Source organism: Octopus bimaculoides, chromosome 22, assembly GCF_001194135.2.
Source record: "Octopus bimaculoides isolate UCB-OBI-ISO-001 chromosome 22, ASM119413v2, whole genome shotgun sequence".
Lineage (NCBI taxonomy): Eukaryota > Metazoa > Mollusca > Cephalopoda > Octopoda > Octopodidae > Octopus > Octopus bimaculoides.
In genome coordinates this window covers 13015699-13030848 of record NC_069002.1, presented here as the reverse complement: position 1 = coordinate 13030848, position 15150 = coordinate 13015699, and the positions used below count along the sequence as shown (strand labels likewise).

At 39.1% G+C, this 15150-nt stretch overlaps 1 protein-coding gene across 1 annotated transcript in view; it reads left to right on the top strand.

The window, feature by feature from the left end:
- Positions 1–15150, top strand: part of LOC106877604 (hexokinase-2) — a 49618-nt gene that overhangs the window by 22009 nt on the left and 12459 nt on the right. The window contains exons 2-4 of the mRNA XM_014926549.2: positions 7490–7652; positions 9450–9589; positions 10549–10767. Of these exons, the coding sequence (XP_014782035.1) occupies positions 7490–7652; positions 9450–9589; positions 10549–10767 (522 nt within the window). The remainder of the gene's footprint in view (positions 1–7489; positions 7653–9449; positions 9590–10548; positions 10768–15150) is intronic.

Sequence of the window (15150 nt, the reverse complement as noted above, 5' to 3'; positions counted from 1 at the left end):
TATATATATATATATATATATATATATATATCCTTCAGTAACTTTTATTCTTTCTCTCCCTTGCTTTCCAACTTTCTCTGCCTTTTACTCTCTCTGCCCCCACCTCCACTCTATCTTTTTCTTTGCATCTCTCATTCCATTTCATTTGTTTTATCTGTCTTTCTCTAACACTCAATCTCTCTTTCTCTATCACTCAATCTCTCTTTCTCTTTCTTTATCTCTATCTCTTTGTTCTCTCATCCTCTCTTTCTGTCTCCTCCACTCAATCTCTATCTCCCTCTCTCTCACTTTCTCTGCTCCTCTTGTTCTCTTTTTCTTCTTTCCCTCCACAATTCTTTCTCATCCATCTACTTCCTCTCCTCCTGCTATCGCTCTCTGCTTCTACCTCCACTCCTGTTCCTCTTCCTCTTTCTCTGCCTCTCCCTCTAGTCTATCTCTCCATCTCACACTCGCCTTTTTGCTCTTAACATACATATGCAGACACACACAACACACACACACAAATATGCTTCCCTCTACACTCTTCCTGAGTCTCCCTCTATTTCACTTTCTTGCACACTCCTGCTTCCTTCCCCCTCTCTCTCTTTCTCTCTCTCCTGCTTCTCCCCTCCCTCTGTCTCCCCCCCCTCTCCCACTCTTTTCTAGCTGGCCTATAAACCTTTGTAGGCTTGCTCAGATATGTCTAACAAATGATGTATGTATGTACATATGTATGTCTAGATATGTGTGTGTGTGTGTATGTGTGTGTAGATATGTGTGTGTGCATGTATGTGTGTATGCACACACACATACATACATACATACATACATACATATGTGTATTTAAATATATTGGATAACTAGATGTATGGGGAGTTTCTGTGTGTGTACGTATATATATATATATATATATGTTTGTAAATGTTTGTTTGTTTGTTTGTGTGTGTGAATTAGTATGCCTGAGTGCCAGAATCTATCTGTTCTCCAAAGATTCATGCTTAGGTGTTTGTTTGCATCAGTACATGCCTGTGTATGTAATTATATACCTGTATCTAATATAACTGTATATCTATCTAGCTGCCTTGCTATCTAGCTATCTAGCTCTGTAGCTAGCTACCTAGCCAACAATTTATCTAAGTTTGTCATACTCCCTTTATCTTCTTTCCACCTAAAATTGCAAATGTATTGTAGGACTTTTTTCTGTATACTACTAACAAATAATGGCTTGTTAGGAAAAGTGAACAGCTCAACATTAAACTGGATAACAAACTTCCTTAAACCATATACATATGCATTTCACTGCACTGAACTAAACAAAAGTCTAACTACAAAGCTGACATTTAGTAGTTCCGTCATTGTCATCATCATCGTCATCATTATTATTATTATTATCATCATCATAGGCGCAGGAGTGGCTGTGTGGTAAGTAGCTTGCTTACCAACCACATGGTTCCGGGTTCAGTCCCACTGCGTGGCACCTTGGGCAAGTGTCTTCTACTATAGCCTCGGGCCGACCAAAGCCTTGTGAGTGGATTTGGTAGACGGAAACTGAAAGAAGTCCATCGTATATATGTATGTATGTATGTATATATATATATATGTATGTGTGTATATGTTGTGTATCTGTGTTTGTACCCCAACATTGCTTGACAACGGATGCTGGTGTGTTTAGGTCCCCGTAACTTAGCGGTTCGGCAAAAAGAGACCGATAGAATAAGTACTAGGCTTACAAAGAATAAGTCCTAGGGTCGATTTGATTCGACTAAAGGTGGTGCTCCAGCATGGCCGCAGTCAAATGACTGAAACAAGTTAAAGAATTAAAGAATCATCATCATCATTTAGTGCCTGTTTTCCGTGCTGACAAAAGTTGGATGGTTTAACTGGAATTGGTAAGCTGGAGAGTTGCACCATGCTCCAGTCTGTTTTGGCTTGGTTTCTCTGGCTGGATTGCTTTCCTAACCCCAACCATGCCACAGGGTGTAATGGATACCTTTTACATGTCACCAGCATGGGTGCTTTTTATGTCACTGGCACATGTGCCTCTCATGTGTCACTAGCATGGGTGCTTTTTATGTCACTGGCACATGTGCCTCTCATGTGTGACTAGCATGGGTGCTTTTTATGTCACTGGCACATGTGCCTCTCATGTGTCACTAGCATGGATACCTTTTACATGCCACCAGCACTGGCCACAACTGTGATTTCACTTAGCTTGACATGTCTTCTCAAGCACAGAAAATCATCAAAGGTCTCCATCACTTCTCATCACCTCCATGAGACACAACATCTGAAGATCATGCTTCACCACCTCATCCCATGTCTTCCTGGATCTACCTTTTCCACAAGTTCCTTACACAGTTAGGGATCAACACTTCTTTACACAGCTATCCTATGTTTTCATGTAAAAATATAATCTATAATATCTTTTAGACATTTAGTGAATTCATTATGTTACATGTGTGAGTTTATGTATGTGTGTGTGTGTCTGTACTTTATGTTCTTTATTTCGATTGGATTGTAGTTTAGTTCTTATGAACTAACACAATTCTCTCTCTGTTTCTCTATTCATACACATGTGAAAGTAATACACACACATATATGTGTAGCTGCATGCATATATACATATATATATATATATATATATATATATATATATATTTGTATGTATATGTATGTGTGTTATCGTATTGTTGTATTGTTGCATCTGTTACATAAGTACAAAACAAAACTAGCCTTCTCTCCTCCTCTTCCTCCCCACTTCTTTCTATGTTATATCTTTTAACACAGATGCTAAACTTTTCATCACAACAACCAACACTACTTCCTCTCTTGCCACTGCCCTCTCCCCACTCTCTAGCTCTCGCTCTCTGCCTCTCTCTCTCTCTCTCTCTCTCATCATTTGTCATGTTGTGTACGATGTTTGTGATGGTAGTTTGGCATGTACTTTGCAAGACTACAAACCCCCAAATGGAGAGTGGGCAAGGGAGAACATTCTGCTAGGAGATTAAGAAGCAGAGGAGAGTAAAGTATGAGAAAGAAGGGCTGGAGCAGAACAGGTTTCTTGCTGTAGGGGAGCTATATGACTACTCGCATAACAGTGTAAAAACTAATTTAAGATAGAAAACAAAACAGGTGCAGGCGTGGGTTTGTGGTAAGAAGCTTGCTTCTCAACCACATGGTTCTGTGTTCATTCCCACCGTGTGGCACCTTGAGCAAGTGTCTTCTACTATAGCATCAGGCCAAAGCCTTGTGAGTGGGTTTGGTAGACGAAAATTGAAAGAAGCTCAGCATATATACTCTTACTCTTTTACTTGTTTCAGTCTTTTGACTGTGGCTATGCTGGAGCACCACCTTTAGTTGAGCAAATCGACCCCAGGACTTATTCTTTGGAAGCCTAGTACTTATTCTATCGGTCTCTTTTTGCTGAACCGCTAAGGTACGGGGACGTAAACACACCAGCATCGGTTGTCAAGCGATGTTGGGAGGACAAACACAGACACACAGACACATACACACATACATACATATATATACATATATACGACGGGCTTCTTTCAGTTTCCATCTACCAAATCCACTCACAAGGCTTTGGTTGTTCTGAGGCTATAGTAGAAGACACTTACCTAAGATGCCACGCAGTGGGACTGAACCCGGGACCATGTGGTTGGTAAGCAAGCTACTTACCACACAGCCACTCCTACATCATTTAACGCCTGTTTTCCATGCTGGCATGGGTTGGACGGTTTGACTGAGGTCTGGAAAGCCAGCAGCTGCACCCGGCTCCAATCTGATCTGGCAATGTTTCTACAGCTGGATGCCTTTCTTAATGTCAACCACTCCAAGAGGGGCTTTTTACATGCTACTGGCACAGGGTTAGGGTTAGGAGCCAGTCAGGTGGGTCTGGCATTGATCGCATTCGGATAGTGCTTTTCACGTGCTGGTGGTGGTGGGGGTGATGTCTTTGTTCCCCATCATTTGACAACCGCAACAACTGGTGTTGGTGTGTTTACGATCCTGTAGCTTAGTGATTCAGCAAAAGCGACTGATAAAATAAGTACCAGGTTCAAAAAGAAAATATTAATCCTGGGGTCAATCCATTTGACTAAAAACTTTCAAGGGGGTGCCCCAGCATGGCCGTAGTCTAATGAGTGAAACAAGTAAAAGAATAAAACAAAACAAAAAAACTCCAAAGACCCAACCCACTAACAAGATCTGGATAACCTGCCTATCACTTACCAATTAGCCATGTTACTGATTAATTAACAGAGCACCTGTCAATCCCTTTCGCGTTTTCTCTCAAATTAGATATTTGATTCTATTTTTGCCTCGTGTTTTATTTTTATTTTAACTGTGCTATTTTTATCTCTACAAGATTCTTATCTCTAAGTCAGGTAGCTACTTAACATAGCAAGACAAGCTAAACTACACACACACACACACATGTATATGCAGGCAAGTTTGCTTCACAACCATTTGGTTTCAAGTTCAGTTCTACCTTGGGCAAGTGTCTCCCCCATGATGGCCCCATGCCAACCAAAGCCATGTGGATTTGGTAGATGGAAACTGGGTCAGTTTAATTCCTTGTAATCTAATTGCCCCTGTATAAAGTTGTATGGTCTTGTACCATTGTAGGAAATCATTATTGTCGTCGTCATCACAGTCTTTCCATAAAGGCATGGGTTGAATGAGTCTTGTTCTTTCAACACTTGTCACAATCTCTCATCATCAGACAGACAGATATTCACACACACACACACACACACACACACACACACACACACACATGCACATACACACATGCATGCACGTGCACACACACACGCACACACACACACACTGAAGCAGAGCAAACATTCCTACATGATCATTCAAGCTGCTAGAAATAACAGCCCAATTTCCTTCAAATCACACCCAGCTGTCTTATATAAGAACATGTTGGCTAAGTGTTCCTGTGCTTCCTTCACATGTGACCTCATTGGGATGGTCACAGGTAGAACACCTTAGATCATAGGTCTACTTTAATCAGGTCTGATCTTCAGCTAAACAACAACAACAACTTCAGTTTTCAAAATTTGAAAATTTCATTAAAATATTGTTGATGTTATAAGAATTTAGAAACCCTAAGGAACACTCATTGGGTTTTCAGGAGATGCTGTTTCAAACCCCATAGGCAGCTGTTGATTTTTTTCTATCCAAAGAGTTTTCAATCTAATATTTACATGCTATTATTTATAGCTTTATCTGCTTCAAGATTCACTGTTCCAAAAGTAGAATTGTCAAATAATTTTTGCCGCCACAGACCACAACAAATTTTTCTCAAACATTGTGATTTTATTTGTTATAATCACAGTTATTATCTTATCTTTTACCTTGATTGTTTATATTTTTGTCATAGCTTCTATAAAGGTACACTAAAGTTTTGTGCAATGATGATAAGACCTTCTAATTCTGCTTTTGGGCAAACATTGATAAGCTATTTTGGTGTTGTTTCAAACGTAAATATTTTTTTTTATGTGTTAGTCATTTGAGGTAGGGCAGCACTGTTGACCTCTTTGCAAGACTAATGAAACTTAGGTGTCAATGGAATTGAGGAATTTATCCTCAAACCAAAAGCCTCGCAAAAATGCTTCCAAAAGAGTTTAACTCTGATAAAGGTATCCAAGTGCCAGGTGGGGTTAAATTAGACCAGACAACAGATTAAATCTATCAACCTGGTACTTAACTGGTACTTTATTTTACTTTATTTTATTAACCTCTGGAAGGTTGAAATACAGAACCAAGCCAAGCGGGATTTGAACTCAGAACATAAATGATCTCAACTAAATACCATAAGGTATTTTGTTTTGTGTTTCTCTTTATTGAGTCTGGCAATTTACTGCCATTCCTTATACTGATAATAATTCTTTCTTATTTTGACATAAGGGCAACAAACTTTGAGGGGAAGGGCAAAAGTCAGTTACATTGACTCTCCTGCCCTCACCATTACTAGTACTTTATTTTATCAATCCCGAGAGGATGGAAGACGAAGTCAACCTTTGTGGCATTTCAAGTCAGAATGCAAAAAGCTGGACGAATTACTTACTTCTAAGCATTTTCTCTGGCATTGTTAACAATCCTGCCCACTCACTGCTTTTCTCTTTTCGATACTAATGATGTCTAACTTTGGTACAAGACCACACACTTTGTGGGGAGTGGAAATGGTGAATATTATTAACCTCATCCTCTCCTTGGAGGGTGAAAACAAAATCAGCTTTGACATGATTTTGAACTCAGGGCATAAAGGAGATGCATTTAAATACCAAAAGCTATTTCATTTCCTTACTTTGCAGATTCAACCGTCTTCCACCACTTCTCTTTTGACAGTAATGTTTACAACAATAACATCATCAAGTTTAGGTGGACTGTGGTGGTGGTGGTGATAATGAAATGGTGTTAGTTTTTTTTTCTTCTTTTTGTTTTTCGTGGTGACATTTCCAAGCCAAAGGTCAGAAGTAAACAGTTTGGTGAATTAATGCGGTTTCTCGATACGACTCACCACCATCTCCTAGGAAGCTTCTACGTAGTTGTTTGCAATGCTTGGCATAGCAGCCAAGTCTTTATCAAATCACACCCATTTCGGGTTTGTCTGTTTCATTATCATTTAACGTCTGCTCTCCATGCTGGCATGGGTCAGATGGTTTGACAAGGAGCTGGGAAAGTTCATGCTTTTGTTGTTGTTGTTGTTGCCCAATTCTTGTTTTCTTGAAAGATATGGGTTATTGGTCTATCTTTTCTTGTTTTTGTTAAGATGTGCTCCCTACCATTCACCACAACTATCATCTTCCCCCCTTTGATGGTCCCACTGATATCTTTATTATTATTAATATTATTATTATTGTTATTATTATTATTGTTATTATTATTATTATTAATATCATTACCTCCGCTTTAGCGAAGGCGGAGGTATTGTTTTTAGTCATGTATGTTTGTTTGTCCCTGGACAAGATATCTCAAGAACCAGTGGATGGATTCGGATGAAACTTTCAGGGATGTTTGGCCCCATGACTAGCACGAACTGATTAGATTTTGGGATCAATCCAGTCCCAGACCAGGATTCTGGGTTATTTTTCCGTTTTTTTTTAATTTAATTTTTGAGAGTCAAGTTTATTTCAGATATTTTCATTTTAAAAATAATTTCTGGCTATTTGTCGAGAGGATGTTGGTGTTGCCTTGACAGAGGTTTGCGCTCTCTGAGTGCTCTTGTTATTATTATTATAATTGTTAGCATGCTGGACGAAATGCTTAGTGGTATTTTGCCCGTCACTATGTTCTGAGGTCAAATTTCACTGAGGTCGAATTTGTGGTCTCAGATTCAGTCTCACTGCATGCCACCTTAGGCAAGTGTCTTCTATTATAGCCCCCAGCCAACAAAATTTATAAGTAAAATAAAGCGCCAAATCCTAAAACACAATACCACCTCGTCTCCTTCCTTTTAACTTTCTAAATCTCTTTATTTTTGTGTTTTTTGCAGATTGAATCTTTGGTGAAAGGTTTCAAGCTGCCATCAGCCACATACCACCAGGTGATGGCATTATGGAAAGAGGAGATGAAAAATGGTTTGGGAAAAACTACCCATGCTACTGCTGATATCAAGATGTTTCCGTCCTACGTCCGTGCATTGCCAGAGGGTTCAGGTAACTATGGAGCACACTCTCTCTTATGATAAACATTTCTAATACTTTCTAGTTTTGACACGAAGCCAGCAATTTTGAGAGGAGGACCAAAGCCAACAGCTTTTAGGACAGCCACCTGATAGCGAGAGTCCACTCTGTTAAATGCCTAAGAATGATCCAAATTGACCAGTGCCCCTCCAAAGCCAGATCTGTTTCTGACCTGTTCTACGATGTACTGCGCTAGGTGGAGGTTGTCATGGATAGACTTACTGAGGATTGCACAGGTTTGTGTGTCCTCGACTACACTACAGACAAGTGCAAGCCTCATGGCAAGCTCCTTAGCTAAATTATTTAATCCAGTGTTGAGCAGAATTATGGGACTAAAGTTTTCAACTATATTTCTCTTGTTTGGATCTTTTCTTAGCAGAGTCACCACTCCTTAGCTCACGTGACTGGGAATGTTCCCAGTCTGTTGCCAGGTGCAGTAGACAGCTACCAAATCTGGAGCAAACAAGTCAGACATGTGGAAATGTAGTTCATGGGGAAGACCATCTGATTCTGGTGATTTGCATCCCACATGGTGGCTCAGTACACCTGCCGCTTCCTCCACTGGAATTGACTTCTAGGAACACTCAATCTCCTTGTCTAATAAGTGCAGCATACCATCAAGATAGATCTCAAAGCCCCCTGTCTCAAGTATGCCACTCCTCAAAAGGAAGCTGGTGAACTGCTGCTAAAACATCACATCTGTTTGGAATTAGGGAACACATGGCCGCTCCAGTCTGTCACAGACTGAATTCTAGATTTGTTGCTGTGCTTTGCCTTCGCTACCCAGGCCTAACCAATGGCTTTTGAGCCTTCATGTTTCAGCGCACACACCCTAGCTCAGACATAGTTCAGTGCAATACTTGTTGCTTTCACATCATTTGCTATCCCCTTTCTGTGCTTTTTCTAGGCTACTAACTAATTTATTATCTATTCTATTGTTTTCTAAAACAATATCTTCGCTAAAATATCCATTTTACCAGGCAAGCCTGGAAAAATTGATGTTAAATGATAGTGATGATTGCATTTAAGTTTTTTTTTAAACCCCTTCAAACTAAAAGAGTCCCAGAAAGTCTTGGAACCATATATATTATACTAATGTGTGGCTATATGACCTATGCCCCAAACAAACAAAAAAATTTGTGTCACTACTTCTGACTGACTAATACCATCATCACCACTGCCATCATCATCATCATCATCATCAGCTGCATTGTCATCATTGTTTTTACCTCTACTTTTTACATGTTTGCATGGGTGAAACAAAATTCGTTGAGGCAGATTTTATAGAACCAGATGCCCTTCCTATTGCCACACCACATGTTTCCAAGTTAGTTAATATTTCCCCTTGGTCAGACATGCTTTTACAGAAAACTGGAAAGGAATGATGCTGCTTGTATGGCAGTGACACTCATTTACAACTATCATGCAGTGTCAAGACACACATACACACACATGCATGCACACACACACACACATGTATATATGATGGGCTTCTTTCAGTCTCCATTTACCAAGTCCACTCACAAGGCTTTGATCATCTCAGAGTTATGGTAGAAATCCCTTGCCCAAGTTACTGTGCAGTGGGATGGAACTAGGGACCATGTGGTTGGGAAGCAAACAGCTTGCCCACACAGCCATGCCTGTGCATGTTTTTTTTTTTTATTCTATGTAAAAAAAAAAATATTATCTTGTTACAATTATATATGTATTAGATGTTTTCAAAAAATTTAAATTATCTAATTATTTGTTTATTTACTTATATTTCTGTAGAGAAGGGCAAATTTTTAGCTCTTGATCTTGGTGGAACCAACTTTCGTGTTTTATTCATTGATCTGAATGGACCCTTGGCAGATATTGTCAGCAAAACCTACCTCATCCCCCAGCAGGTAATGTTGGGTACAGGTGAACAGGTAAGAAACTACTTCATTAATGACCAGCGTTACCTTTTTCTTTGTTTAATCCTTCAGCATTCTGATTAATCTGTGAACTGTAAAGCTTATTTATCCACATTGTTTCAAATTAATCCTGCATTCTACCATGCTCTGAACATGTTGCTTCCCTGGGCATGGACATATTAAAGCTCCAACATCTGGGCAACTGATCTGGTATATATATTACTATTTACTATTTTACTATTTTACTTGTTTCAGTCATTTAACTGCGGCCATGCTGAAGCACCGCCTTTTAGTCGAGCAAATCGACCCCGGGACTTATTCTTTGGAAGCCTAGTACTTATTCTATCGATCTCTTTTGCTGAACCGCTAGCTTATGGAGACGTAAACACACCAGCATCGGTTGTCAAGCGATGTTAGGGGGACAAACACAGATACAAACACACATACTTATAAATATATATATACATATATACGACAAGCTTCTTTCAGTTTCCATCTACCAAATCCACTCACAAGGCTTTGGTCTGCCCGAGGCTATAGTAGAAGACACTTGCCCAAGGTGCCACGCAGTGGGAATGAACCCGGAACCATGTGGTTGGTAAGCAAGCTACTTACCACACAGCCACTCATTTATTATAGTCATGAAAATTTGTTAATCCTTTTGGTACCAACCTACCTGAGGCTATCCCTGGTTCTGTAGTACAAATGTCATGCTTTCAAAAGTTCTAAATTAAATTCTTCCATCAAAACTCAGTGTTAACTTGTTCCAAACATCAGCTTAATAATAACAAAATTATTTTGATAAACTCTTCATTATAGCTAACATTAACTGAAGTGAAAACAGTAGCTCGACAGAAATATGTTAACAAAAGGGTTAAAGAATTTATCTGATTTCATTTTGGTTTTTATATGAATGTAACTTGTGTACAGTTTCTCTCTTTTCTAATCCCGTTTTTCCCTTTTTGTATTTACAGCTGTTTGGGCATGTGGCTAATTGTGTGGCTAATTTCATCCACTTTACTGGACTGGAGACTGAAAGATCACTTTGTCTTGGATTCACATTTTCCTTTCCCCTTGTACAAGATGGCCTTGCCTCTGCTCGTCTGTCAAAATGGACAAAAGGTTTCCGTTGCGAGGGTGTAATTGGTCAAGATGTTTGTCAGCTTCTTCAACAGGCTTTAGTCAAAGCAACAGTAAGTTTTAAATGATTTAATAATTTCTCAATGGTTTATTCTCTTTTGTCACCAAATCTGTACAGCACTATCATGTACTGGCAGAATCATTAGCAATGCAGGGCATAATGCTTAGCAGTGTTTCATCTGACTTTATGTTCTGAGTCCAAATTCTGCTGAGGTCCACTTTGCCTTTCATCCTTTCAGGGTCAATACGATAAATACTAGTTGAGTACCGGGGTTGATGTAATCAACTATCCCCTCCCCCAAATTTCAGACCTTGTGCCTATAGTAGAAAGGATTATTGTTGTTATTATTATTATTATTATTATTATTATTATTGTTATTATTAGTGGTGGTGGTTTCAGTCAGGTTATTGTAACATTGGGTGGAGGCGCAATGGCCCAGTGGTTAGGGCAGTGAACTTGCGGTCATAGGATCGCGGTTTCGATTCTCAGACCGGGCGTTGTGAGTGTTTATTGAGCAAAAACACCTAAAGCTCCACAAGGCTCCGGCAGGGGATGGTGGCGAACCCTGCTGTACTCTTCCACCACAACTTTCTCTCACTCTTTCTTCCTGTTTCTGTTGTACCTGTATTTCAAAGGGTCATCCTTGTCACACTGTGTCACGCTGAATATTCCCAAGAACTACGTTAAGGGTACACGTGTCTGTGGAGTGCTCAGCCACTTGCACGTTAATTTCACGAGCAGGCTGTTCCATTGATCAGTTCAACTGGAACCCTCATCATCATAACCAACGGAGTGCCATGATAAATATATATATATATATACATATATACACACAGACACATATATTTATGGTCATGTCTTTGTGTCTGTTTGTCTCCCCACCATCACTTGATAACCAATGTTGGTGTGTTTATGTCCCTGTAACTTAGTGGTTCAGCAATAGAGCCTGATGGAACAAGTACTAGGCTTACAAATAATAAGTCCTGGAGTAAATTTCTTTGACTAAAACCCTTTAAGAAAGTGCTCCAACATGGCCTCAGTCAAATGACTTAAACAAGTAAAAACATAAAAAAATAAAAGAATAGAATGTGTGTGTGTGTGTATATATATATATATATATATATATATATAATGTGTGTGTGTTAGTGTCTCCTTTACTTGACATTATGTGATAGTTTTGTTCCCATCATGTAACAAGTGTCCTTCATTTCCAATCTTCCAAGACATGTTTGGTCATGGGAAAACATTACATTATTTGGTGGTATGCAGGAGTTGGTGAGAGGAAGGACATCCAGCCATAGAAAAATCTGCTGAAACAACTTTCATCCAGCCGACACAAACATGAAAAAAGTGGATATTAAATGGTGATGGTGATGATTTTTTTTCACTATTTTCAAACTTTGAAACATGCAGACATTGTATTTCATTTGAAATATTCTTGTGGAAAAATTTATAATGTCTAAAGCTCAGAGAGGGAGGGAGGGGGCAGTGAAAGGAAGGGACAAAGACAGAAGGTGGGAAAGAGAGAAGAGTTTAAGAAATAGGTTTAAAAAATAGGATGGTAATTAGCATACAAAGCAATGCTGGACATTAGTTTAAGAAAATGAAGACCAGACAGAATAAAATCCAATCCAAATTAATATTGGTTTCAAATTTTAGCACAAGGCCAGCAAACTCAGGGGAGGGGGTAATTCGATTACAATGACCCCAGTTTACAATCGGTATTTGTTTTATTTACCCTGGAAGGATGAAAAGCAAAGTTGACATTGGTGGAATTTGAACCCAGAATGTAAAAACATACGAAATGTTGCTGAACAGTTTGTCCATCATGCTGACAATTCTATCGGTTTGCCATCTTAGTCCAAATTGATATTTGAAAGCAAAAATGGTAAATTGATGACTAAAAGTAAATGATTCTAGCATTTCTGGATCAAAGGTTGCTGATTAATACACACATTATGTTTGGTAGTGATGTTTTTTAGAGTTATTTTTAGAATAAATAAGTATTAAAGTTAATGAGTAAATAGATAACTAGATAAATATATAAACAAAAAAATATAAAAATACTATTTATAGATTATTGTGATAATTGAAAATCTGAAACAAACAGGAAAAAGAAAATCAACAGAAAACAATTCAATGATATGATAGGAGAAGAAATAGGGGTTCAAATTGTTGTTGTTTGAGCTTTGGGCAGCCCTGAATGAGTCAAGTTGAAATCCCAAACTTTCCAAATATGAACATCATGTCTTTTTGACAGGTATCATCATCATCATCATCATCATCATCATCATCATCATCACTTAACGTCCATTTTCCATGCTGGCATGGGTGGGATGGTTTAACAGGGTCCAACAAACTGCACTAAGCTCCAGTGTCTGCTTTGGTATGGTTTCTACAGCAGAAAGCCCTTCCTAACGTTAACCACTAAACACAGAGTACTGGATGCCTTTCTTGTGCCACCAGCACTTGTGAGTTTACCAAGTAACTTGCAGAGACATAAAAAGAAAACAGAAAAGGACAAAGTCCCCATCATTAGATAGAGAAGTCATTAGGGATAAGAGAAGTGGTTCTCTGCCAAGTGCTGAAGGGCTCTAGTATGATAGAGGGACAAGAACATGTGTCTTGATACAGAGGTGATATATTATTTAAGGGTTGATGGAAGCAGCCAGGAAGAAGATAAAGATGGTATTGATAGGGCGCTAAAACAAACTCTCAAGATACAAGAGCATATGAGAGGATGCAGAGATGAAGGTGTGGGTGGGTAGTTTCATAAGTGTGTGAAGGGGAGAGTAACTGATGGTTGGAGTTGGAGGGGTCGAGGTGAATGTAGGGAGTGTTGAACTGGAGTGGAGGTGCAGTATCTAGGACTATATTATCAGACATTTCCATCTGTTTTTAAAATGGTAGGCCAGGGGTGGGGAAACGATTTAGTGCAGTGAGCAGAAATTTCCAAAAACAAAAGGTCTTTGGGTGGATCATGAGTTCTAACTCTTATATCTGTGTAAATCTTGTATATATCATCGTCGTCGTCGTTTAACGTCCGCTTTCCATGCTAGCATGGGTTGGACGATTTGACTGAGGACTGGTGAACCAGATGGCTACACCAGGCTCCAATCTGATTTGGCAGAGTTTCTACAGCTGGATGCCCTTCCTAACGCCAACCACTCAGAGAGTGTAGAAAAATATATGCCCCAGGTGAGGGGCATATATGTATGTATAATTAGATATACATTAATAAAGATAAGTTTAACACATTAAGTTAACACATGACATCTTCATTAACACCACCCCTGAATTTAGGGTACATTTATATTACTTATGCGGTATTCTATATTTTTCAGCTAGAATGTAGTTGGGTCTGAAGCGGGTGGTACAAACTTAGCAATATGTGTTTTATCAGGAAAACAAAATTTCCATTCAAATGGAAATTGCCAGACAATTTTCTGTTCGAGTCTAACTGTTTTAAGTCATAGTGGAAACGCGACCTTTGTTGCAAAGAGGCATATGAATATTGTATAAATTTTATAATTGTAAAATTGACTATATTTTGTACATACGAGTATACCAGCCTGTGGGCACAATAAAATGGGCTTGCGGGCACAATTGCACCCGTGGGCGGGGGTTTCCCCACCCTTGCAGTAGGCTATAGTTTTGAGGGAGATTTGGCTGCTATTTAATGTTGACTCATACTATTATAGTTATAGTGGTTTAGCCCTTGGTCAGCCCCAACTGAGTACAAGTTTCTAGACCTGATCATTCCATTTAAGACTTTCTCTTTTAATGTAATATGCCTCATTTTTAAGACAGGTTAGTGTGAATCTGAGGGAGATTTGGCTGCTATTTTTGTAGGTTTTTAACCATCTTAATGGTTAACAGTGGCCTGTATTTGATATGATCACGGTCTGTTTTTTGACCACACACACTTATGAACACATGCTTACACAAACACACATTCACACATGCACACATTCACTTCCACATATAACATATTCACACAAATATACATACACACTCATATTCACTCTCATACACATAAACACAAACACATATACACAGCCATTCACTTTCTCACATGCTAACACAGATGTTCAACACACATAAACACGCACCTGCTCACCAGTTACTGTGATAAAGTGTAATTAAAAAAAAGAACTAGTTCACATATTTAGGACTTTCCACAATCTCTCAAGTAGTTATTTTAGTAAAGCGTTTTATTGCTTTGTTTTACAATCTGTTTGGTTTCTGTCTTAGTATATCATTGTCATTATTACCATCGCCACCACCATCACCACTGACCCCACCAGTACCACCATCCTCACTACTATTGCCATCCACACTACTACCGCCATCCCCAACTCTACCACCGTTCCCACCACTACCACCACCGCCATCCCACCACTACCACCACCGCCATCCCACCACTACCACCATC